The 27,770-nt window shown below is 44.2% G+C and overlaps 1 protein-coding gene across 3 annotated transcripts in view; it reads left to right on the top strand.

Moving 5' to 3' along the window:
- Positions 1-27,770, top strand: part of VPS13B (vacuolar protein sorting 13 homolog B) — a 2,423,697-nt gene that overhangs the window by 219,677 nt on the left and 2,176,250 nt on the right. For all 3 annotated transcript variants that reach the window (XM_069220546.1, XM_069220545.1, XM_069220547.1), the window contains exon 7: positions 18,584-18,758. In XM_069220546.1, coding sequence (XP_069076647.1) covers positions 18,584-18,758 — 175 coding nt within the window. The remainder of the gene's footprint in view (positions 1-18,583; positions 18,759-27,770) is intronic.

Raw genomic sequence — 27,770 nt, forward strand, 5'->3', positions numbered from 1 at the left:
GTTTAGTTGGTAGTAGTCATTCACCTGCATCTTTATCTCCCACTGATTGTGGTGCAAACCGCTTAGCATGCGTCCATGTCGCGCATCTTCAGGGGTAGGAAAAACGAGGGTGTTCTCCCCATCCACCACTCGGAGCCTAGCAGGGAACAGTAGTGCATATTTAATGTTCAGTTCCCTTTAGTCACTGCTTGAATTTTTCATAAGAGCCCTGCTGCCGCTGCACCTCCCCGGTAAAGTCCGATAGGCCATGACAAAAGGGCCCTCAAAATAACATGGCCACGTGCCTGAAAGCTCTGTAGGATCAAGTTTCGATTGCTGTAGTTTAGAAAGCAGGCAGTTAATGGGTGAGGTGGAGCCCCAGGTGAAGGGACCCTTCTTGGGATTCTGTGTGTGCGTTCAATCGAGAAGAATTTAGGGACCGTGCCAGTCAGTACGTCATCTAGCAACCAGTTCTCTATGAAGAGTTCTCTGTATTGGCCTTCTGCTTTTCCGGGAAAGCCCAGCAAGCAGACATTATTCCTGTGGGAACGTCCTTCTGCATCCTCCATTCTGCGATGTAAAGTTGACACTTCTGTGTTGAGTTGTTTCATTTGAGTCTGTAATTCTTCAAAGGTGGGCTTCACAGAATCTAGGGAGGTCTCTGTTTCCTGTTCTCTGTCTGCTAATTCATGATGGTCAGTGCAGAGGAGGCCCACATCTTGAGAGACCGAGTTGATTCTGTGTTTCGGCAAGCTTTTCGTTTCCTGAATAGCTTGCAGGATTCTCCTGAACTGCGAGGAATGTGTGAGGAGCGTGGATTCCACTTGTTTCAGTGTGGATGATGTCTTCAGGGGCAACGAGGAGTGAGATTGGTTTGGGCCATCTTGTGGCTGAGGTTTGGAGAGTTTAGGCTTCACCATCATTTTGCGGCACGCAATTGGTGTGTTGCCGGTCATCCAGCAGGCCCCATTGCCTGCCATGCACGGTGCAGTTGATTTAGATGCCTATGACAGGGGGATCAGCACCCCAGGAGACCCAGCCAACAGTGCGGTCTCCATGTGCAGTGACGGGCACCCTGTGTGGTATGTATATTTTCCTCTGTGGGACAAGTTGCTCAGTCCACAAGGAAACACCATGCGTAGTGCCACATAATAATCAGTTCTTTTGCCAGCCACCAGAGAGTTGAAATCCTGCGTGGGTCTCTCGCCTTGGGTCTTAATGCCTCTAAAAAACACTGTTCACACCCTCGTCGGCTGCTCCCTGCGCTAGTGCAGGGAGGAGGCACTTGCAAGTATCCGGCCCCTGCCTTGTGTATGCTCCCTGCCAGGCAACCTTAGCGCTTCCTCCAGTGACATTCACCACTGTTCCCACTTGTCAGCGCGCTGCGGTCGAAGCGTCCAGGCAGCATTCGCTGTGTTTCAGTGCTAGTCCCTCCTGTCTCGTGGGGGTGTCCTCGTCTGCGGTCCGGGCTTGGTGGGGCAACTCGCCACTTTCCCCTGTGTCTCCCTCGTGGTCTTGCCCTCAGCGAGGTGTGTGTGCTCCCCCTTATCGATCCAATGAGGCCCCCACTAACCTCGTCTCGGGTCATTCAGCGCACTGCTGAGGTATTGGTGTCCGTCTCAGCACTGGCGTCTCTTCGCAAGGCAGGCCGCGTCACCAGGCCTCCAGTGTTTGTTCCTGGTACATCTTCCCCTGCTCCACTGGTGATTCCAGCAGAGCCTGCGGTTCAGGCCCGGGGAATGTGCCTCAGGTCTGTTCTTCTCCTCCGGAAATGCCTCCGCTTTGCATGTGTTTCGGTGTGGCCGCTCTGGCCCTGCCTGTCGCCACTGTGTTAACAGCTGTCGAGCATCGCATAGCTTATTCGGTGGTTAGCAAAGGTGTTGTCGTCCGGCTTGCGCGCCTCAGCCCAGCATGAGTCATACCTTCGGGTCCGCACCACTTCCTTCTGCCGCTCGTCGCCTCAGTTATCGCAGGTGGAGATCACACCTTTCATGACCCTTTTTACTGCTTTGTATCTGGTAGGCACTACAGGTGACTCGGACGCTGGATAGGCAGCATTAGGCAGGATATTATGGGGGCTGTAGATGGAGCTATTCACTGGGCGTCCTACATGGCCGCCATCTTGGCCACGCCCCCCCCACTGTGCAAGGCCACCTAACCTACAAAATGGGGAAAAAGTCCTACAGAGTTCTAGTGCCTCAAAACCTGGTACTCTGTCGCATGGGTGGAGTGTATCTGCCTGGTAACAATGCCCTGTCCCAGTAGTCACCATTCAGCTCAAGGCCAGGCATATTCCATGCTCCTCACAAACACCTTGGTGGAAGGTCCCTTGGACGGAGGTAAAGTGCTGAGCTACGCACATGGTGATAAAGTGTAGCCATAGATGTGGAGCAAGCAGGTCTTCCAATTTACAGTTAGTAGTAATCACATCGTGTGTCCTCTAGCAAAGTCAATATTCCCGCTCCCTAGAAAGTCCAGGCAACAGCAAGGAAGTCTGGGGGTGGAGGATAGAGTGGACGGGGCTTGAGTAATCATAGTGTCCACCTCTGGCCATTTGTAATCACAGCCTTGAAGCTCCAAAATTAGCTCACATATAATGGCCAGAATCGTACCTGATTACCAATGCAAGTATGAAAGGAGTGTTTTGCACTGCATTTGAGTCAACATGTTGCCCACCTTTTGTCAGATTTTTTTTTTATTCTTTCTCTCGGTTGCTAATAGAAGCTTTTCAGCAGCTTCATTGCAGGGGGAAAATATGGTCTCTACTCTCAATCACCACCTTGCTTGAATTCGTCTTCCACTGCCAGAGGCTCAAGAAGACAATGCCTTTGTGGAGCACACTTGCTCTCTGACCTAGTACCTCATCTGTAAGTGTCTGAATATGTTTTCCTCTGCGAGGTGATATTCTCGCCTGCACTTTACAAAGTGCTTAACTATCTCCATGTGAAAAACTTGTGTCATCCTTTCGCAGCGCCCGTTTCCTGATTTCCAAAAGGTCAAACTGCTATTACCTGTTGAAAGTGTGTGATGTATAAAAATGGCTTGTTGAGGTCCTTTGAAGGCAATAAGCTGCATACCAACTGCCATCTTTACTCTGAAAGTCAAGGTCATGTAAGTATTCTCATTTTCACACTGGGATGAAGGTCGGTGTGCCTGTGGTATCCTTGTGACAAGGCTTAACAGAATAGAAACTACATTATAGGCCCGTGTTAACAGTGTCACTTTTGCTGCTTAACTAACAAACCACATGTCAGGGCCTCCTGCTCCTCACCCAGCTCTTCCCACATAGGCCATGTAACTACCGTTCACCCCTCCAACCAAACATATAGATCCTGTTTAGAGTGTTAGAGTGGCATGATGCCACATTAGGCATCACTTGACTGCTATACAAGAGCCAGCTGAGATGCCATCAGTCTCCATATGTCCACACCACCATATGCCTTTATATTTTAAGTAAATCTGCTATTCAGAGCTGGGAAATATTGACTTTTTCTTCGCTTTCCAGTGAAGGAGTCTGTTCCCTATCTGTTTTGAATCTGCTGGAGGGATTTTTTTTGAGCGGCTTAGGTAGAGCACATCACAGTAGTCCTTGCAAGGAAGAATTGAAGTGCAGACCACCATTTTCCAAATAGTTTCCGGTAGTAAAGGAAGGGCTCTTCTCAGGAATTTCAGGTAATAAAACAACAATGGAGTTAGTTTGATTGCTAAAAGCAAGGGTCTGTGTTCATCTTAACCCCAAGATTATTTTTTTTACCACGTCTTTGAAAATAGGAGCGAGTTTCCAAGTCTGCTGGCCAAAAGGGGCAGCTTAGTCTTGTCCCCATTTACTTTCAAGGAATTGGAGCCCATCCAGTCAGCAACACCTGACATACAGCTAAGAAAGCTGTATCTAGGCTCATTGGAGTAAAAGCAAAGGAGACCACAATTTGTGTATCATCAGCATAAGACATTAGCCCAAATATGCTTAGCAATGGAAGTGAAGTAAATGTTGGAGTGTTGGGCTCAAAATTAAGCGCCGAGGAACTCAACACTTAAATATCTTAGCACTAGATCTAAAAGTCTTCAGATACACTGCCTGAGATCTATTTCACAGGAAGGATGTCAGTCACCAGCCACTATAGTGCTGAGCCACAGATGCCAATCTTACTGAGATACTTGGCTAAGAGAGAGGTGTCAGAAGGTAGCAAAGGCAGGGATGAGATCTAATAAAATCAATGTAGAGCAACCTCCACTTTCTAGCCGTGCGTGGATGTCATCAGTGACTGCAAGTGAAGCAGCCTCAGTGCCATGTTATGGTTAGAATCCTGATTGGCAGGCATTGAGAAGATTGTTGGACTGAATCACAACTGGAAAAGGGAATAGTGAGAGCAGCTGATTGCTTACCAATTCCACTATATATAATTCCTAAACCTTTGACTGCTGTTGACATTGTAGATCACTCAGTGACCCCAAGCGTTTCAGACTCCCTTGGCAACATCCAATGACTGGCTTGAATTTTGAAGGCACGGCTTGAGTTTCTCGATTTAGAGGTGGGTGATGACAAATTAGTGTGGCTAATGTTCTGAGGTTTGTAGTGGTCCTATTTCTTTGCAGTGCTTAGCGAAATCCACCTAAATGTGTAGGGGAAAACCAAAGCAGATGCAGCATTTTTAGTGGAAGAGTATTAAAAATGTATAGTTTGGGTCTACAATACTCTTGAGACCATGTGTTGATGTGATCGGTGTGGCTATTAAACTCATTCGTGGGACTGCCAGGTGTTCAATCCTGAGATATACAAAACTGAAAGCCATTTCAAACAGTGGAGAAGGCAGACATTGGTCAGTCAATTATTGCAAGATGTCATTTCTGCAGACATCATGGGCTTCATTCCTCCATATTGCACAAATTATGTGACATGAAGTTCCATAGAAAATTTCAAATTCTGAATGGTCGTAATAATTGTTTCCAAAAAGGCAAAAATAAAGCATCTCTGCTATATCAGAGGATAAACATATAGTATATATATATTTATACACTCGAGGGCTATTTGTGGAGGAAAATGTTCTGCACAATTTGTCTGTTAAACACGCATCTTGCAATGATCTCCCGTGTGCTGAGTTGGTACTCCTGATTAAAGGAATACCCATGAATCAGCTCTAAAATATCCGCCTGAATTGCTCAAAAGATTCTGCCTTTGAGACACAATCAGACATTGTGGAAAAAATGTCATGTGTTTCTTTGTCTCTGTATATAAATTGCTTTGAAAGGCCTCTGAAATAGAAGAAAGAAAAATGATTTTGATAACTTAAAAAAAAAAAAAAAATCCAGTGTGCTCATATTCAGCAAATGCACTAAAGTTATATAAGAAGCTGGCTATGTAATTAACTCGGATTTATTCTAATTGATATTCAACAGAATCACATCGCCGGCATACTTCTAATATTTAATTGAAAACAAGTCACTGTAAAAAACAAGTGTATTTTTGTTATTTTTTTTTTTAGCTGGGGTGATTGAATACTGCTCCATTCTACTTTACAGTGGCCTCCTATGGGTATCGCATATATTTGATCAATTGTCTGAGCTCCACACAAAGCCTGTGCTCTTTCAAGCAGCCCTGCATTCCTGGACCTGATAATTCCAGGCCTGGACACCGGGTGAGGTTTCCCTGGGTGCAAATGTACATTTGGTAAAACTTCAACAAGGGCAGGGGCTGTGGGCAGGAGCAACAAAGGACCTTCTTTCCCCGGTCCACTGGGTTATGCACCATTCTGGGGGAACTTCTCGTTATTGTCAGATTTTGACTCGGAAATACCAGCTGAGATACCGGCTCCCCAGAATTTCCGCACCGAAATCCAGCTAACATGTAACGAGGGCCTTAGTGGAGCTTCCAGTGTAGGAGATGAAGATGTTTCCACCATTATGAAGGGTAAAAGGTTCTGTGCTGCTGAGTTTGAAATACGTAGCGTATGTCTGTAGTGGTGATTGTACGTGTTAACCTGCCTGTGCTCACAACTGTATCTTGGCTGTACTAAGTGTGAGCGTATATCAGAACCGGCCTGTGTGCGTAACATACTCCCGGCAGTGACTGCCAGCGTCCCAGCTGTTGTAGAGTTTGCTAGGTTTCATGAAATCATAATTGGGACTGAAACACGCAAAGGTTCTACTTTATAAGGCATTAAAGACCTATTACCAGAAACAAGTTCAGACAGTAGCAGAGTTATCTAATAGGTGATAATGAATCATGCTTCTGTATTGATAATTCTACATCTTGCTTGCCTTTGATCGCATTAAGGCTGCATGGTCCTAAACCCCCCAAGTGCAGAACTTTGAATCCTGGTTTTAATAACATTAGTCTGCACACTCACCGCCCACATAAATGTTGCTTGGTATGCTAAGACCAAAAGCCATTGGGCAATGACTTTATTTCTGTTACATTTTGGCAATTTGAATAAATGGTTTGATGTAAATTAGATGTTTTCAGACGTAATGCTAGTGTTTAGTATAGCTCTGCACTGTGTGAAGCTGTCTCCCAGTGTGCACTGAGTTAAGACCCGCGCAGTATGTCGGTGAAATCTTTGTCTCTTCATGGCCCTGCTTCATGTTCTACTTTTTTCAGCGAAAACACTTTTCAGATCAGTCATGTGTGTTCATGCTCATATTTTCTGCTTGTGGTTTGTAGTGAAGATCATTGACACTTTGAAAACATCGAGGATTTCAATAGCTAATTCCAAATATTTCATCTTGGAACCATGTTCCACCGGATTCTTTGAATAACATTAATATAGTTTTGCCCCGTTTTTTGTGCCAGTTAATCAGTTTTTTTCATAGCCAACTCAGCTTTCAGCAATTTGAAATTCTTCTGTTTATGAAACTCTCCTTAAAAGCCTCTAGCTGTTTGGCGTTTTTTGCTCTTGACTAAGATTTTGGAAAATTTGATGTGAATCATTTGTTATTTTATCTGTATTTTGCCAGCTGTCTCACTTCTTTTATGACCGGTTTTAGATCCGATCATGGCAAAAAACACAGTCCTGCGGGCACTATATTTTTTGTTTGCTGCCTGGTGCCCTGTGTTACTGAACATCATCCTACCATGCACCGCCCTCCGCTGTGGCTTTGTCTCCGATCGGCTCTTGAATGGTTTGAATTCTGCCGAGTGTGAAAACTCATGGGTTAGGCTTGGCTGGTCCCTTCTTTTCACCAGGCTCCCCATTGGCCAGCGGACTCCCGTCGGGATCTGCCTTGCAACTGTTTAGTTTAAAATCAATCTACTTGGGGAAGCAATATGTATGCCAATGTTGCTCACTTGCACATGCGTGTTTTTTCATCTGATAAGGCCGGGCCTGGCGGAGAGACAGCCATCTGCAGCTCAGAAAGACTAGACTGATAACTATGGACTGAATCCCATTAAGCTAGATCAGTTATTTCTTGACGAATTTCTGATCTTTATTGGAGAATGACATAACTGGTAACTCAGTATATGTATTTAATTAGAATCTTAATTAGGTTTTTACACCTTTACAAGTTGGTAGGCACACAGCAACTCAAAATCATTATGTGCAAAACCTCACATCTAAGATCTTTCAACCCATCTACTACCAGTTTGCCATCATTAACACCTTCAGATTACACACAAGCATTGGCAAAGCCAATAGGTCTCACCTATGTGATTGTGTTTTAGCCATGTTGTACACCAGTGTGGCTGCTGCTCAGTATGGCTAAAAGTTAGAGGTGCAGAGTGGGGTGGGGTAGATTGGAGTCGGGTAGACTGGAGTAGAGTGGCATAGGGTAGATAGGGGGTAGAGTGGAGTGAGGTAGATTGGCGTAGAGTGGACTAGGGGCAGAATGGAGTGAGGTGGATTGAGATAGATTGGAGTGGGGTAGATTAGAGTGGAGAAGGTGGGTAGATTAGCGCAGTAGATTGAAATGGGGTATATACTGGGATGAAGTGGGGTTGATTGAAGTGGAGTATGTTGGGGTACATTAGAGTGGGGTAGATTGAAGTGGGATATATTGTGGTGGAGTGGGGTAGATTGTGAAACAGTGTATCACAGTGGATTGGGTTAGTTTGGAGTGGAGGAGGTAAATTGGGGTGGAGTGGGATAGACTAGGGTGGAGTCAGGTAGATTGGTGTGAGACAGATAGGAGTGTGTAGATAGCGGTAGATTGGATTTGAGTAGCGTGGACTGGAGTAGAGTTGGATTAAGTGGTGTGGGGTAGATTGGGATGGTGTGGGGTAGATGAGTGGAGTGAGGTAGATTGTAGATGGGTGGGTTGCATGGGGTAAATTGGAGTAGGCATGGTTTGTTTGAGGAGGATTGGGGTAAATTAGATAGGAATGGGGTAAAATTTGTTAGATTGGACTGGAGTGGGCTAGATTTGACTGGTAGTATGAGTGTAGTAGGGTAGATTGGGTAGAGTCAAGTAGAGTGTAGTGGGGTAGATTGGAGAAAAGTGGAATGAGGTAGATTGGAGTGTAGTGAAGTGGAGTTGGATAGGTTGGAGTGAGTCGAGATTGGAGTGGAGTGAGAGACTGGGCAAGAGTGTAGTGGGGTAGATTAGGGTTATGTGGGGTGGATTTGGTGGATTAGAGTTGGGTCGATTGGAATGGAGTGGGGTAGATTGAAGAGGGATGATTGGGGTGGAGTAGTTTGTAGTGGGGTAGATTGGAGTAGGGTAGATTGGAGTGGGGTGGGTTAACTTGAAGTGGGGTAGATTAGAGTGGGTTAGATTGGGGATTAGGGTAGAGTGGAGTGTGGTAGGATTGAGTGGAGTGTGGTAGATTGGGATTAAGTGTGGTAGATTGGGATTAAGTGTGGTAGATTGGGATTAAGTGTGGTAGATTGGGATTAAGTGTGGATTGGAGTAGAATGGGGTAGAATGGGGTAGATTGGAGAGGGGTAGAATGGGGTGGAGTGGAGTGGGATAGATTGATAGTGAAGTGGGGTAGATTGGTAGTGAAGTGGGGTAGATTGGGTGTATTTTGGTGGGGTATATTGGAGTAGAGTGGGGTAGATTGGAGAGATAGGAGTGGGGTAGTCTGGAGTTGGGTAGTTTGGGTTGGAGTTGGGGTAGAGTGGAGTAGATTGGGGTAGATTTGAGTGGGGTAGATAGGAGTTGGGTGCTTTTGGGTGGACTGGAGTTGGGTAGAATGGAGTGGAGGGAGATAGATTGGGAAAGAGTGAAGTGGGGTACATTAGATTGGGTTAGATTGGGTGGATTGGAGTACAGGGTAGATTGGAGTGGGGTAGATTGGAGGGGTGTGGTTTGGAGTGGGGTAGATTGCAGGGGTTGTGATGGAGTGGGGTGAAGTGGGATAGATGGGGTACATTGGGTGGTGTAGATGGGGTAGATTGGAATGGGTTAGATTGGAGTGGTGTTGGGTAGGTTTGAGTGTAGTAGTTTGGAGTGGGGGTAAATTGGATTGAAGTGGGATGGATTTGGGTAGATCGGAGTGTGGTAGTTGTGGTAGATCGGAGTGTGGTAGTTGTGGTAGATCAGTGTGGTATATTGGAGAGGGGTAGATTGTGGTGGAGAGGTGTAGATTAGAGTGGAGTTTAGAGTGCAGTGGGGTAAATTGGAATGGGGTGGGTAAACTGGATTTGGGGTGGATTTGTGTAGAGTGGAGTGGGTTGCATTGGGGTACATTGGAGTGGCTTGGAGTGAGGTAGGCAGGGGTAGATAGGAGTGGAGTGCAGTAGTTTGGGTTGGTGTGCGGCGGAGTGGAGTGTGGAGGGGTCGATTGGACTGGAGCAGAGTGGGGTAGATTGTGGTGGAGTGGAGTAGATTGGTTTGTAGTGGAATGGATTTGGGTAGATTGGGTTAGAGTGGGGTAGATTGAAGTGTGGGGTAGATTAGGTTGAGATGGATAAATTGGGGTGGGGTAGATTGGAGTAGAATAGATTGTAGCAAAGTGGGATGGGTAGCTTAAGGTACATTGGAGTGCGGTAGATTGGAGTGCAGAAGAGTGGCAAGGGGTAAGTGGTGTTAAGTGGAGGGGCATAGAATGTTGTGGTGTGTTGTCATGTAGTGAGGGGCGTAGATTGGAGTGGCATAGAGTGTAGTGGCGGTGTGTGGAGTATGCTTGGTGTGGTAGTGCATTACCATTAGAGAAACGCATTTCAATTGAAATGACCATTACATTTCCACTGAAATAACGTTTTACTCTATACAAATGATACTTTGTGAAAATGTCATCACTTAGTATATTGATCATATTCAAATATTTGTTTCCACCACACTTCAGAATTGCAAAGAAAATGTGCTTTATTTGCACTAATCCTAATATACTCTGAAACATCAGCACAGTTCATTTGTTTTGTGTGCTAGGTGAAAAACATCATCCCTTTTCGTCTTACATGATGGCTCAGCAGGATTGTTGCATAAATTCTCTCACTTTAAAGTCATAGAAAGAAAAATAAACAGCAAGCTCTCTGGAAGAGAGAGTCTGATACTTGACCTCTGTCTTTGCACAGCTAATGTGACAACATAAGAAGAAGATTTAAAGGCCTATTTACAGAAGGCGAGTTTGTGGGCAGAATGCATTTCTAGATCTGTTTTCTGAATATCCCTAAATGTCTTTAGCAAACCAGACAGCTGCCTTGTCTGGTAGGCTATGACCTAAAAAAGTAGCAATACGCCCTGTTTCGGTTTGAGGAAGTGAAACTTTGTTACGTCTGGTAACAGAGCTTTACTTTATTTGCCTATATATCATCGGATATTGTTTGATGTGGCTTTAAATATTTCCATTGTACTGCCTGCATCACAGTTTCTCCAGAAGAACATCAAGAGGTAATATCCTGGTCAACCCCTTTGTCTTTGAATCAGTGCCTTTTTGTTATGCTTCAGGAATGGTAGGTTATCAAAGGGCAGAGACATTTGCCAATGCAAGCCTCTTGTATCTGGAATTATTTACTGTAAACTCTCATGTCATGGATTGAGGAAGAAGGGCGTCTGCAGACATATGTATGTGCTGTAGGAAAGCTTGCACAATTCTTTTGAAGAAATTTGTTAAACACAAAATGAAAATAAGTCAATTTAGTATTTTAATTGAAGCCACTTACAATTCAACATAACACTGTTGACTCGTGTGGTAAGGCGCCTTTTAGAAATGATAAAATAATAAAACAAGATATGATATGCTGGCAAAGGTCACATAGATTCTGCCTTTCCTGGAGTCATGTTGGTGCATTGTCTCTGCTTTCCAGTACGTTTTAGAAAACGTTCAGAGTGCTGGGAATGGATTCTTTTCCCACTGTGCTACTTGATGATATTGCTGGAATTTGGGTGGAGTGGGAGTCAGTGCACTTATTTCATGATGTGTATAATATGGCTGAACTTATCCAAGCCTTTAGTGAGCAGTGCTGTAGCTTAAATTATGCGTTTCAGGTACTAGTGTGTTATCAGTCTGTAAAGCAGGGTGTTTCTCCTTTCTAGGTGCAAAAGGATGAGGATTGGGAATAATAGCAAGTTTGTCCAGGTTTAGTTTTGAGAGGCTGGCTTGAATTTGTGGTTGTTTGGTGCTGTTGGAGTAACAGAGACATTTTGTCTTGATCAGGTGAAGTTTTAAGTAGATGCTGGACATTCATTTCTGAGGGAGATTGAGAAAAACTTTGAGTTGCTAAAAGTTATGAACTGTGGAGATTTCCAGGTAGAGTTGCTTATTGTCAGTCAATTGGTGGGCCTTGACAATGCTGTTAGTGAGTGGAGTTTCCAGAGTTTCATGCAGAGGTTGAAGATGATTGGGTACAAGATGGAGCCCCGGGTTACTTCTAGCGATTGCGTTTGATCTTATCGAAGTTCTCCATCACTTACTCTTCCACAGCACTCAACCTCTGTCTGGAGTGGGGCAGGAAAAAAATCTAACTTTTTCTTCTTCGGGATTTCTCTGCCAATGTACCTCAACATCAGCTCACAGTTTATTATATAGCTGCAGGACTCCGAGTGATAAATGTTAATGTACCTCTTCTTTCAGGGTAACCTCCAGCACCTGCTCTGCTCCTTGCCTCTCTTGCGTCATGTGTATTAGGATGCAGCAGCTCAAGTTGTGCAAATGCTCACCAGGGATAAACAAAGAGCATTTTGCTCCATCAGAGGAAACTTGTTGGGTGTCTGCACTTAGGCCTTAGCAGCAGTTCTCTCAAAGGACGTGAGAGGGGGCAGAGGCGCTTCCTCCTTGTGGCTCTCTACGTCTTACCATACCTCTCACAGTTCATCAGCTTTAATGGCTGCCTGATCTACGCAGTAACAGCACCTCTGGCTGCATCGTACGTGTTTCTGCCCTGGTTGAAAGGTTTGAGGTGGGCAGCAGCATCCCAATAACAAGTATTTACAATGTAATGGGTCTCGCATAATTTGAACAAGTTAATTGTCATCTTTTGACAACAGCACCCACAAGCAAAAAAAATAAAAACACGAGTGTAAACTGAGACAAGATGACTTAACCAAATAAAATAAAGTTAGCTTTAAAAATATAAAACTTTGCAATATTGTTTGTCCTGCTGGGCACATTTTTTGACAGTCTCAAGCCATCTGTTTGCAGGGCACTCGAAGTTAGAACAAAATAGTACCTTGATCACGTCGAGAACAGCAGACGGGCAACAATTAAGTTGAAATCAATTAGTGCTTGATCCCTGCTCCACACTGAGGAACGGAAATGATGACAGACATGCCTTGACAAATTAGGAGGCTGTTAAGAAGATTGCCGTGCAAACCAACAAATGGTGAGCAACAGGCAGGCTCCAAGCCATTTACTGATCACAACAGCATCTCGCATACGAGACGCATGTGCAAGCACTCGCTGGCTCAACGCTAAAAAGGATTGGTTGGCAAGAGAATGATATCAACCTGCAAGAGACTCACAGAGGAGCTGTTGTGCTACATTAAAATTATGATTTAGAAGCACATTTTCTTCAAGCTAAATTCAGGACTGAACAACATACATCATAGCTTTCATACATCCAGATGTTGCTGTATAAAGGATCTGCCACCAAGAGATCTTAGGAAATACATTAATTAGGCAGTGGGCCGGAGACAAGGTGTGTAGGTATCAATGTGTCTTATCCGCTAGCAGTGTCCTACACAGAGACAGCCAAAGCTTTCGGTCAATATGCACATAAATAAATTTAAGTCTACATGAAAGCCAGAAGTAGGAGTGGCGCTGCTTCCAGAGTATGTCCTAAGAGCAGAGAGGCCATCCTTAGGCTGCCGGAGTGTCAGAGGCCTGCATCCATGTCCCAGTCAGTGCAGTATGGTACCCCACATAGTGCTAGAGCAGCAGTGCCTCTGTCAAAGACAGATGCAGCAGTGGGGTCGTGAACAGTAGGATTGTGGGTGCAGTGCGGTTGGCCAGACCTTAATTTTCTACTCCTGTCTTCTGAGAGGCAAGGAGGAGTGGCGTATGAAGTGAGGCTGATAACAGCATTCACTGTGGGATCAAACACCAGAAAAGAACCATCGGAATGCACATGCATGGTGACCCTAGCTACTACCATTTTACTAACTACTGTTTGAGGAAGTTGACAATTGAAGGAAATATATGGTTTCAGCTATATCTCCACGTGATGTTGGTATTTGCTCTTGTATTATTTTTTGATTATACTGACACTTTTTTACTTCCCACATGAAGGTATTAATGTACAGTAATAAAATATAAAGAATTTATAAAATACTTACCTATCACATCACAATACATGTAATATGCAATATCATGAAAAGTGTTAAATATGAAGACACCCCTTGATAGCAACTTCATACATGCAAAATATTCTCACATTAATGCTAAAAGTGATGCCACCTTAACTGAACAAGAAAATGAGGAATAGCTACTTATCCTTATCTTCTTTGCACCAAGGAGTGATAATAGGAGAAATAAAATAGATGGTCAAAATGCCATACTGGTATAAGGAGAGGCCCTCCTCCCAGCAGGGCTTAAAGAGCTGCAAAGTACTGAAGTGAGGACATCTTTCTTCCGACATATGCTTGGGGGACATGCAAACGGGACTGGTCACGCCTAAAATGACATACAATTGGTGAACTAACTTCATGTAGTTCATTACAGTTTTACTGAATAGAAACTCAGTGATGTGATTCCTGGCAGTCTTCTCACACTGGTTTGTGAGAATTGCACCTTGGGTTAAAACTCAGTTTGAAACCTGTGTTCCTCTTGCCTTGTTTACCCCACACGAATAACTTTTTTTTTCCAAATAGCAGGTATGCCACCTCAATTGTAGTGCTGAAATGGATGTTATAAAGGTTTCGTTTTGGATAAGTTGTTAGTGACATAATTGAAGCATCTTGAAGTTTACAACTGCATGTAGCGTTGCTCCCTTAAACATTCCTCTCAGGCTTGCCAAGCCACATTATTGGTCCTCCAGTGGCAGCAGGAAGGAGGAGTGGGCTGGCAGCTCCGTCTCAGGGGGACCCAGAGCCAAAGGCACAAAAGCCTCCTCACTCAGCTACCTTCTACCCTTGTTGAAAGGATAACCTCTGGGGAAGAATGGAGCAAGAGGGGGCTGTCCCTGTAATTCAGGGGCCCCTTCTCTCGTCTATTTTCCACACCCTTGAGTCTAGTCCGTTTCAAAGCAACCCAGGAATGCTGTAGGGAAGCCCTGCTGCAATTTACTTCTGATAAAGATTTCTAACAACAGAGTTCTCACCTTGTGAATTTCCCAGGCGCAAGACTGGATCTAGAAACTTTCTAGCAATTCCCTCACGTGTAGACAAGTGGTGTTGTGAGGCTCAGTTCCTTTCTTTCCTTACCTTCCAACGTGGATCCAGAGCTAGCAGTACTGTCTTCTGGCAGACCTTTTCCCTTAGGAAACACATGTTTTCATTCTAAACACTTTACAGACTGCAGAATATGGGACGCAAAATGCCAGGTTTTAAGCCTTGCCATGACTGCCACCAGCATATGTCAGTGACAGACACCCACAGTACCTACCACTGGTGCCTTGGCACCTTACATGACTCAAAATTGTGTCTTTGCTGCATGAAGATGAATCTCAAAGCCATCCGCAACTGGGAAGCCCAGGCAGCCATTGCTGAACAATTTAAAAAGAAACGGTCTTGCTTGACGTGAAGAGTGTGGACCGCTCTCATTCTGGGGCCTCTCGCATAAAACCTCCATATCAAGATTGCAGAGCTCATTCGTGTTGGAAAGATCCAATAAGAATAATAAGAAGTCAAAATATGGGTCTCTATTGTCTCGCCACTTGCACCATTCAAAGTCATGTGACGACCTGGCCCCCAGGCCGTGTAGCCATTATACAGAATAGACTCAAGCAGTGTTTCTGCTCCCACTTCCTCGCAAGTGGACTGTGAGAGTGGACAAACTTTGCCAGCTCAGAAAGGCAGAAAAGAAAATGTTTTGTGTCCCTCTGGATCCCGCTGGGGTGCCTTCAGGCCCTGAAGACTCTGCCTGTCAGCACTATATCGGTGGATCTGTCCCGACGCCAACTGTGCCACTCAACCTCTGCCTGATGTCAACCCCTTCCTCAAACATGGAGCTACTTGCTCCAGCCTCATCATAACATCCTTTGCCACTGTCAAAGCTGTGACCAATGCCACTAGCCCGAACCTTGATGCCGTTAAAGGTGTCTCTGATGCTGGACAAGGATCCAATAGTTTTGTTTGATTCCGAAGCTCTACCCATGCCCTCTGTACCACAAAAGCCTGCCCATTCAAACCCAGACATACCTAAAATGATGATGATGATGGTGACTATGGAGATGACATGAATGAGGAAGGAAAACTATTTGAGGACTTCCAGGATTCCTGTGGTCTGGGCACCTCACCAGAGATTGGGTTATTTTCCTCAAACCCAGCCATCGCTATAGAGGACTCTGACTCCTTCTCCACAGTGTTTATGAAGGCGGCCAGTGTCCTAGACCTCAACCGCTTCATGCAAGAAGTAAAAACAAATGTCCTCATTGATGTTCTGAAACTAGCTGAGGCCAACCAAGAACCTCTATTGCGTATTAACAAGGCTCTCATTGATGTCCTGGTGGGTACTTAAGCAAAATTATGATCTTGCACCCCACTGAATAGGTAAGTGGCAAGACAACACAAACCTGCTGCTCCCTGGAGTCCGATTTTCTCCAGTGGTATAGGTGCCCACCATCCACCAGAACCCGAATGCCTTCTCTCTGACCCGACCTGAACAAGAATCCAAACGACTGGAAACATTAGCGAAGCACATATTTTCCAGCGCTAGTCTTGCTCTTGGGTCTGTTAACACCTCATGCGTCCTGGGTAGGTACTCGCACTCGTTGTGTGAGCGGGTAGTGGATATCTTATCAGCTGTCCCAGAAGACAACACACTGACTTTACAGCATCTTATTTCTGATTGTCAAGACACAGTGAAGTACACAATACGTTCAGGTCTGGACCCAGCTGACTGCCTGGGTAGGGCAGTGGGAACCAGCGTCATGCTACGGCCCCAGGCATTGTTTCTCTTCAGAGTTTTCCTCTGATGTTCAGCAATCCCAAATTCATATGCCCTTTTATGGCTCTTGGCTGTTTGGAGCGAAGGCTGACTTGGCCGTGGAGAGATTTAAAGAGAGCAATGCCACCACCTGCTCTCTAGGCTTAGCTCAGTTTGCTTGGCAGCTCCCTCCACAAAAGCATCCCTTTCAAGTCTTTAGTAGGGGTTCCCTGCAGAGGCAATGGCAATATGTGACTCAGCAGTCACATGCCTCCCAGCCCTTTTAAGGGCGAGGCCGGTTAGCAAGCACAGTATCAAGGCCTCCAGAGGCAACTCAGTACCCAAACCCCAACCCCAACCCCGCCCCGGCAGCCGCTGCAGAACCACTTTTGTTTGTCCTGGGCAACACATGATCACACATTGGGAGTTTGGGTCATCCTTTATCTCAGTCGATGGTGGGGCATCACATCACATCAGATCAATAGGTGCTCCAGATTGTTGATCGGGGATACTCCCTACCCTTTCTTTCCTATCCCCCGGACACACTGCCCATACCGCAACACCTCCCAGAAGATTACTTGTCCATACTCCTCTGAGATGTTCTGGCTTTGTTGGCCGGGGAGCAATAGTTAGGATGCCAGTGTTGGAATTCAGACTGGTTGCTACTCCTGTTACTTTCTGGTGCTGAAAATGATGGAGGCCTATGCTCTATCCTGGACCTTCGCCCTGTGAACTTCTTTCTCCAGAAGGACATATTAAAAATGTCTGCCTTGGATCCAGGAAACTGGATTGTACCACTGGACTTGCAGGATGCATATTTTTACATCCCTGTCCTCAAGTTCCACAGGTGTTACCTGCAGTTTCAGGTAGGCTGCAAGCACTTTCAGTTGCCTGTGCTCCCCTTTGGCCTTACCGGTACACCTGAGGTGTTCATCACAGTGTAAATGGTTGTTACAGTCCTTATGAGGGGGTTGCAAATGCCAGTCTTCTCATACCTTGCCAACTTGCATCAAGCAGTCTTAGGCCTCCTCCAGATGAGTCAACTTAATGACTTTGTTGGGCTTTTCTGTCAATGTGTCGAAGTCACACCCGACTCCTTCACAATAGCTGCCTTTCATCTGAGCCGTCCTGGATATGGTACTCTTTCGAGCCACCCATTCGCCTCATGAGTCTCGGGCATTCGGGCTATGAGCCCAATGTTTCAACAGTTACCTGGGTCTCGGTGAGAGCAGCTCTAAGGCTTCTGGGACTCCTGCATTCTGCTTGTAGACCACACCCAGTGGCACATGCGGGCTCTGCAGTTGGATCCGAAGTCTCAGTGGCCTCAGCACTAAGTCAATCTATCTGATTTCATCAAGGTTTTGTAGAAGACTGTGAAAGACCTGCAGTGGTGGCTTCTCAGCCGCAATTAAACTGGTGCCAGACTCCATTCCCTATCCCACCCAGAGCTAATGGTTGTGATGAATGCATTATTGGTGGGTTGTGGAGGCCATCTGGGAGAGGTGGAGCCAGACGACTCTGGTCTCTACCGGAAACTCGCCTCCATATCAACTTGTTGGAGTTGCACGCAATTGGCTTGGCACTGATGGCGTTCCTCCCAACTATCAAGGAGGAACGGGTGCAGGTTCTCACTGACAACATGCTCGCCTGTGGTTTTGCAACAAGCAGGGTAGTGTGGGTTCTGTGCCAAGAGGCCTTGCATCTCTGAAAGTGGTAGAATGGTCAGGTCGTCTCCCGACTGCACAGCACCTAACAGGATCTTTAAATGCTAAAGTGGGTGAACTCAGCCGACTTTACCTCATTGTGTGCACAGAGGCCAAAATCAAAAAAGTATCTTGATAGTCGCTATGGAAAACACATGGAAGAGATGTACACTCTCCTGAGCTACGAAGGGGACCTTTTCTATCCCACCAAAGACATCTTTAACGCTCAACAAATTAACAATGCACAAAATGGTCTTTTTAATTATTAACATGGGAACTAGTTAGGCCTATTTGACTGAAAATTCCATTGCTGTTGCACTGATAGTGAATCTTGACATAAATACTTTTAAAACATATGCTATTTTTAATATTACAGATAATAATAAACCAGATTTACCATGTAGCACCACTGAGTTCTGAACAACTTCTAAGAATATCAGACTGTATTTGTGATGTTTTATTAAATGTACTGACAATGTGGTATTTCTCTTTCCTTGCATAGATTCACACGTTGGTAGAGTGTTTAAAACTGTCCCTCACTGACCAACAGCTCCCTATGTTCATAAGGATAATGCAGCTTGTGATCGCACTTTACTACGGAGAAATAGGAAACCTCAAGGAAGGGGAAACTGAAGAGCAGCTTTGCCACCTGAAGGATAATTTAGGAAATATGACCGGTAAGTGCTGGAATACGGAATATGTAAGTATGAAGAGTACAGCAGATCTACAGGTCAACTGCAGCAAGTGCATGCATCAGAGTGAACGTCTACACTTCGCTTTGCCAACGTCCCTTAATCTCTGGGTCGCCTTGAAAGAGGATATTTGAAATCCAATGCTTATTAAGTCAGATGAGACTGCTAATCTAAATGTGCTAATTCTTTAGGTGTGTGGCAGGGTCTTTTCATGTGGTCCACAAGGATCAAACTTTAAGTCGCTGAGGCTCATTTAGTATAGTCTGCTCAACAGCTGCTGCATAAAAACAACCATCGGCAAAGCCAATAGTTCTCACCTTTGTGACCTATTTGCTTTGCCAATGTTTTTTTTTTTAGCAATGCTGTACAGCATCAGCAAGATTCTGTGCAGCCTAGCCAAAAGAAGAAAAAAGGAGCCATGGTGCTGCTGAGTCACTTTGTAGGCCTATGCATATGTGATGACTTATGTGTGCCTAAATAATTATGTAAGCGCTGTTTTTTCAATTTACTGATCCGAGTTGGATCAGTAAAAAAAAAAACAATTAAACCGAAGTAGCGCAAAAGCACTTTTTTTTATATCGATAGACATCCCCCACCCCCCAAACAAAATTAAGATATTTAAAAACACTGGGTTGGGGGTAAGCGGGGGAGTCGGTGGGGCAAGCAACAGGGAGAGTAGGTACGGGGTGGGGGAAAGCAGAATAAAGAGAGAGCAACACATGGTGTTGGAAAACATCATGAGCAAGAATGCAACACAAAGCACAGGGGAGGAGGCAGCTTGGTGGAGGAGAAGTACGCAAGAGGGGACTTGCAACACATCGCACGCAGTGGATATTTGGTGGAGAGAAACTCACAAGATAGAGAGAAAAAATAAGCTCTCATGCAGTGCTTAAGCAAAAATAGTTCTCTAAAAGTGAGCAATGGAAGGATAAAAGTCAGCTAATCAAAAGGATGCTAAAGACCGTATACTCCAGGGGAGGGACAAACACAATATTGAACAAGAAGGAGGTGGAAGGCCATTGAATACAAAGCAAGTAGATGAATGACGACAATAACGCCGACCTATGGTAAACAGTGGGCAGCTTGTAATCCCATTGTAAGCCCACAAAAAAGGTCCAGTAGGCAAGACCAAGATTTTTAGCCAATATTCACTTGTGCTGGCCTTGGAGGAGTGTTCTAGGAATGAAAGAACGACAGACACAGTTTAGCTTTCCAGTGGTCATCTGTAAAAATCCAGTTCTGCTGTGACTCGACACTTCTTCAGATAGACAAAACTTCCTCTGTTTGATTAGGTGTAACAGTATTTTATAAATCTACCTGGTGGAATAAAAGAGGCTAATCCCAGGAATATTTAAGTGTGGGCTTATTTACTGATCTCATCTCAGTGTACCTCATGCAGTTGTCCACGCTTACCACTATTCTGGGGTAGAATTCGGTACTGTTTACAAGGTGCGATTAAGTCAATTTTTACTGAAGTTTTCCAGTTTCTCAGTTGTTGCTTTACCCCATCCTTTTAATCCTATGATTGAATTTTGGTAAAAGAAATTGTGTCTGGGCTTCACTCACCAGAAATGGTAATTGTTTGCATCAGAAATTGCTGCATTGTTGCTGGGCATAATAAAACCAAATTCAACTCTAGTATCTTGTATGATAGGATGACCCCTTTGTTATTGTCGTTGGTGGCTGTAGCACCAAGATTTGACTCCTCCAAAGTGAAACAACAGGGAGAGGTTGGTTTATCTAGGAGGAAACATTCATCATAAATATAAAATAAACTTGTCTTTAGTGCCACAAACAAGTATTGGGGAGGAAAGAATTCTCCTAGAATACTCACTTCATTGATGCTGTTACGCCCCTTAGACACCTCAGTATCTGGATTAGTCACGTTACATCTCCTACCATTAGATAAAACTGTTGGGTTGCCTGACTCATATAGAAGAGAAAGTGAAACGTTGGGTGGCACTACATCTGTCGATAGCTGGCTGTGTTGCTCCTATGAAACTTTTTATTGTGCCAAGACTACTCTGTCTGTTTATTAAAATCCCATTGCTGTTCCCATAAGCTTTTCCGATCTCGTTGATCCCTCCTGTTAAACGTACTATGTGCAAAAAAGATGCCCAGAATTTAGTGGGAAGTATTGATCCTCCCATACGATTAAGGAGACTTCTTGGCACCTGATACAGAATTGAATTATACTACCTATGCGCATAAACATATTTTAAACATTTCTATACCCCCATATATGCTGTATGTAGCAATTGAAAGAGTAATATTCACCCGAGTCTCTTGGGGCAGTGGTAAGTTAGAAGCTCATTCATAAATAGCAAACAACTGAGGCAGTGGCTTGCGCTGCAGCTGCATGGCATAAGCTTCTCTGCTGAGCCCAGTTAGACTGTATGTATACCACGCGGCTCCCTCTCATCAATCATCATAGTTACCTATGACATAAGAGACCAGGGTGGCCCAACAGTTAGTCACTTGAACTAATCACACTGAGCAATATTTTCTAGGATGGACACTTTGACCCTCAGGACCCCACCTCTAGGACTTCCCATTCTGCCTTAGATGTATTTCTGTTGTTTAGTTTTAGGGTGGCGTGTACAAGTGAATTTCCAGGGTTTCTGCAGCAACCACCAGTGTTTACACAGCTCACTGTCATTCTCCTCCTCTACTAATAAACGCATTGTCTCCTACTTATGCTGCTCTCCAGAAAGAGGCCCCGATGATGGTTTCAACTGCGAAAGATGAGTGGTGTGTGGATTTAGATGTGCAGATAAATATAGGGGAATGGGGTACTGTTGTGCACAAACTAGTGCTTTGTCAATTAATAGTTGATACAGAATGATACAGTGCAAGACTTTATTGCACACCTTTGAGCCTGCAGTGTTGTGATTTATTCAGTGACGCAAGGTGTGGGTGCTGTGGTGCTCTGAGGCAGACTTCTTACATCTAGCATGGCTTTGCCCACAGGTATATAGATATTGGGCTCAGTGATAAGTTCTCTTTCGGAATGATTGAAACTGCTGTCCCATTGAACCCTATTGTGGCCCTTGTTGGGACTAATTAAAGAGATGCCACATGGGATCCTACATTCACAGCAGTTGCCCTCTTGGTAGCCCAGCAGGAAGTCTTCAGACACTGGTGTAGGGGTTGCACACAGTCATACAAAGGCTGGCTTAAGGAATGAATTTACTGTAATGAGCAGCTGGAACACTGTGGGGAGTCTCTGCCATAAACATCTAGATCCAACAACACTTGGTGGCCTCCATAAGCATTTCTTCTAGGCATTGGAAGGGGTGCTAGAACCTGGAGAATGTATCTTTGGTCATATATGCTGCTTTGGGTGGATATATATGTTTTTTTTTTTTATTTTACAAAATGATAAGATATACTCTCTTAGCATCCAATAATATTTAAGATGTTCATTTAAGATGTTCGTTTGTGTCCTCTCCCACTAATGTGCTCACTTATTGGCACTCTATAGCTGCTAATAAGTGTATGCTGTCTATGCACTGTCATGTGGCTAACTATTCTACCTATATATTACAATTTATACCATCACAAATGCAATATTACAGAATGGTTTACTATATGATGAAAAAACAATTTAAATAAATTGAAAGGAAGGAGCACTATTCTACAAATAGAATAATTTGGGACATTAAACTTTACATGCATTGTATTTTTCCATGCCATTCTACAACTGTTCAGTTAGATTTGTTCAAACCTTATTTCAAGACGCTCTCTGAAAAAACATAGCGTAATGCTTCTTACCTGAGATGATATGATCAAAAACTGCTTGTACACTTCTTATTGCATGACGGTAACAAAGCCAACCTGGTAAGCCCTTTGGGAGCTTCCTATTTTAATATCTTCCTCAGCCTCTATTTCCCTAGTGTCAGGCTTCACAACTGTGAGTCATGATAGTTGGAATTTGACCTAGAAACTTGTTACTCATTTAAGTCCTCCAGGACTATGCATAAACCATTTTTTATGCTATCACTGCATGGTCAAAACTTGTGTTTTTTTTTTTTTTTGCAATGGTATAGAGCGAGAAGAAGACCCAGAGGTATCAGAGCGCTTTACGTGAGCACCAGTTACATTACACATTAATTTTTGGTAGGCAAGGGGAGATTAAGGCCCTCATTATGAATGTGGTGGTCTTTTTGAAAGACCGCCAAAGCCGCGGGCACCAGGAGACTGCCAGTGGTGGCGATCTTCCACCCACCATATTACGAGTACTGCAGGATGTCTGCCACATTTTGGGCAGAAATCCTGCAGTAGTCGTGCTGGTGGGCGGAGGCACATGGACGGTTCCACCACCGGCCCTGCCAAAAGGACTCCATCCGCCATATTACGACCTGTAATACGGCCTGGCAGTGTCCTAATGGCGGGACTCTGCCGGAGGTGGAAGCGCCTGTTCCCTGCCGGATGACCTCCTCGCCGGACAAGGTAAGTCAGGTGCCCAACAGGGGAGAAGGTTGGGGGTGTTGTCTGCAAGTGTGTGAGTGGGTGTTGTATGCATGTGTGTATGGGTGTTTGGGTGTGTGTATGCTTGGGTGTTTGAATGGGTGTTCGTATGGGTGTGTGCATGCGTGTGGTTATGGGGTGTGTGCATGCGTGTGTGTGAATGTATGTGTGGTTGAATGTCTGTATGAATGTTGAAGTGAGTGTGTATGAATGTTGAAGTGTATGAATGCTTGTGAGTGAATACGTGTATGTCAGTGTTTGTGTATGAGTGTATGCGAGGCGTGTGAATGAGTGCATGCGGGGTGTATGCGGGGGTGCTTTACTAGAAGGGTTGTGGGGCGCTGTACTAGATGGGGGATACTGTTCTGTTATGGGGTGGGGGTTCTGGTGTGGAGGGGGGTATTGTGCTTCTGGAGGGGATGGGTGGGGGGGCGGGCAGGGGGAGTCTGCTGGTGACAGGGAAGAAATTCCCTTTCCCTGGTAGCTTTTCCGCCGTCAAGGTGTTCGTGGTGGTACTACCGCTGCAGAAACCCTGATGGAAAGCCGACTCATAATACCACCGGCAGCCTTCATTGGACTGCCAGGACGGAGATGCTCCTCTCCAGCCCGGTGGGTCCAACTGCCCTGGCAGTCTGAGTGGGGATGTGGATGATTGGCAGAGGCCAACCCGCCACACTCGTAATGTGGCAGCCTTTACCTCCAGCCCGTTGGCGGTGAAACCGCCATCGTGTCCCTGGCCGTCAGAAAACCGCCAGGGTCATAAGAGGGCCTAAGTGATTTGCCCAGAATCACAGGATGTTGAGCCGACACTGAGACTCAAACCTGGTTCCCCTGCTCCATATTCGGCAGATCTAGCCATTACACCACATATTGGTTCATAGCATGGGGTCTGACCACTTAAAGTAGCAAGTATTTCTCTTCTATAGCCTTTTCTATAGATTTCAAATATGAGTCACTTTTGGTGTATACTGTTTCCAGAAAGCCAGTATGGCAGTGATCCTCTACATGCTGATTTTAGGATAGACTTACACCAGAACCTCCTGCGACTGGGTCCTGTAACATGAGTAGATGGACCACTCGAAGTACATGAACCAAACCTCTTGTGATAATTACTAATTTCAGTTCATCAGTTCACAACTGACCAAAACATGACATGAATAATCATAAAAAGATTATCCACCATTGTACATTTAGAGAACCAAAATGAATACCATAGGAATAATCTAAGGCGCTCAGAGAAGCACTAATTGATCAATTCAGTCATCATTAAACCAGCCAACAGGAATGGGGCAATAGTAATTTGGGATTAAAAAAAATATTTAGCAGGTGGTTAACATCAAGTGTATGATCCTGAATATTAGCACAAGATTCCAGTTGACCCCCTCCCCCAATTAATTCAAGGAGTCTGCATTCACGTTACTCCAGAAGGATTTGAAGATGGGCTTATTGAACTATAAGAATTTGAATTCAACAAAATAAATCACCACATGCTGTTTTATCTTCTACCCAAGGTTTGTAAGACTGCGGACACCTCACCTGGAAGACCAGTAGTATCTGGATGTAACTTGGTCCTGGAGACAGTGTATAAATATGTGGATTCCTTCTTATGACCATTCGTACCTTCAGTCTTTTTCCCTAATTAAGGGCATTGCGAAGGGCTGCTCCTTCACCCCAGAAATGGACATACTTTTCATGGCCCAGTTTGAAGAAAAAAAATACTGTAAGAGCAACCCCTTTTTGGGAAATGCTACCCTGTGGGTACAAAACATTGACAACATGCTTTGCATGTGGACTGGTGGTGAAACTGAGTTGGATCATTGACTACAATGGTTAAACAGCTGCACCCAAGGCACTGCATCCAACATGTGAAACAGGAAATCATCTGTAACTTTTCTAGAGACAGAGGTAAATGAAACAGATAAAATCTTAATTACTTGATTATAAAAGAAACCCACTGATAGAATAGAGGTGTTTACTACAAAAGTTGCCATCCTAGGAGCCTACGAGACAACCTTCTCTATGGATAGTTCATGTGCATTCATCGCATGTGTACTAACAAAGATGATTACTTCAAGCAGTGGCACTCTTTGCGAAATTGAAGGAAAAGGACTACTCCAAAAAAAGTATTAAAAATGCAGTTAAGAGAACTTGGTTCACCTCTTGTGAAGTTCTACTTGTAAAACAGGAGAAAATTAAAACTGACAGAATAATTTAGGTACAAGCTTTCTGTCCCAGCACAGACCGTTTCTTAAAAAAAGAAATTTGACCAAAATTAACATCATGTTCATAATGTTGACTATTAACAAGAAATTTCTCTTTGCTGTAAAAAAATAAAAATAAATGGAGATCATCTGGTAAGAGCACACAGTCATGGAATCAGCAATGAAAAGGACATTACGTGACTATTGGAGTTTGGCACCACTACAAAGGCACCTCAAATGTGAGACTTGTTCAGTATGTGATCAACCATGGAAGCATGTGTTTCAATATAACACAGTAAATTGGACACTTGTGTTGTTTTCCAACTGGTTAGCCTGTCGTAAATACATCTGTTTGTCCGCTTATCCATTGGCTCCTAATAGATTTATTAGACTAGTGGTTCTTAACCTTTTGACTTCTGAGAAGCCCCCACTTAACCTTTACTGGAACCCAGAGACCCTCACTGAATCATTTTTGTAATCTGGGGACCTTAACTGAGTCATTGCTGGAAGCTTGGGACCAAACGTTTTTCTGTGATTTGAACTGCAAAACAATAAACAAAAAATACAGAAACAAGCATTCATCAAAAAATACACAAGTGATGAAATAGTTTATTTAAGTCGCAAACCAATATAAAAGACAATTCAAACCAAAATTTTAATTCTAATAAGAAGGTTGGAACTTTCTAAACTTAATTGATCCCACTTATCGTCCATACTATAGTTTTATTGAGGTCATTACTATTAATCCCACTAATCAATCTGAGGCCTCCAATTTCAAATTCTTTCACAATTAAAACGTTTTAAAATGGTAAACTACATTTTGCTTCATTTAAGTACACTTTATTAATCTGTGAATATTATTTCTTTTTCTAAGCAGTTGCGACCCCTGTGTAGGCTTCACGGACCCAGGGGTCCCTGGACCAAGGTTAAGAATCGCTAAATTAGACCATTCTATTAAACATGACTGTCGACCATTATCATGCCAAGTATCCCACCATCAAAGTGGCTTTTTGTAAGTTTCTGTCTGAAAGGTCCAAATGCACCCCAAACAGAGTCAACTAACTTGTCAAAACTCTCTGTGGTAAGGAAATGTAGATGTAATTTCTTTATTATATGCATTGTAATCAAATCTTCCACTTTCTCCAATTTAACAGCTGACCCGTGTTTCGTCACTACAGTGACTTTCTTAAGGCTAATATCAAGTAGAAATTTAGTCCGCGATTGAAACACGAAAAGAATCAAAAAAGAGCCATGACTTTAACAATCTATGATCCTCTGAAAGGTGTACGAGTAAGCCCAAAAAGTGTAAGGTAAACATATGCCAGTAATCAAATTAAAGGAATCTCCAGTTGGTATAATCCACATAAATGATTCATTTATAAGAGAGAATCTTATCCACGGTTTTCACAGAGGTAGAACTTGTTACTCGCAGATACAGGACTTATCATGGTCCCGAGCTGCTATAGTTTTTCACTTTAGACATACCTGTTATTATAGGATACAGGGACTCACGTCAGAGGCAATGCCTAAAGTATTTGTACACATACACATTAACATAGTGAAAACACCCAAAAAGTACTCCACATCAGTATAGAAAAATAGCCAACATTTATCTGAATAAACCAAAACTACAAAAATCCAACAATCACAAGTAAAGATATAACTTTTTAAAGGTTTCAATGAGTCTTAATCCGTAGGAATCAATGGTTGTATCTTTTTAGCACAAAGTGGGATGTGTCAAAAACAAAGATGATGCAGGCCACAGAAGAGGTGAGTAGCCGAAAAGCAATGTCAGTTCCTTACTGCGCAAGGGAGGTGATGCGTTGGTTCTTTTCTTGCAGGAGTGGCAAGATGTGTCAGTTCCTTACTGGCAGGGGAGGTGATGCGTTGATTTTTTCCTCGCAGGAAAGGCAATGCATTGCATTCCAGAGACACAGCCACGGTTCCTTATTGTGGTGTGGAGTCAATGAGAAATTGACGCCTCAGGGGTGATGTGTAGAAATTCCAGATGGCCTGTGTTGATGTAGCAGTGGTGAAACTGGTGCTGCATCGATTCTGCAGCTGCGTGGCAGATGCTGTGGCAGTTCTCCAGCCGCAGGACAGGTGCTGTGTCAATTTTCTTGTTGCGGTGTCAGTACATGGATTTTCTCCTTCAGGATACCAACTTGCACTTCCAAGGGCCCAAGGACTGGAGTTGGCACCACTTGGCAAGTCAGGACTCTCAGGAGAAGAGCCCAGGCACTGGCAGATGAAGTCTTTGATGTCCCTGAGACTTCTTAAAAGGAGGCAAGCTCAGTTCAAGCCCTTAGAGAATCTTATACCCGTT

This window comes from Pleurodeles waltl, chromosome 2_2, assembly GCF_031143425.1.
Source record: "Pleurodeles waltl isolate 20211129_DDA chromosome 2_2, aPleWal1.hap1.20221129, whole genome shotgun sequence".
In the NCBI taxonomy this organism is placed as follows: domain Eukaryota; kingdom Metazoa; phylum Chordata; class Amphibia; order Caudata; family Salamandridae; genus Pleurodeles; species Pleurodeles waltl.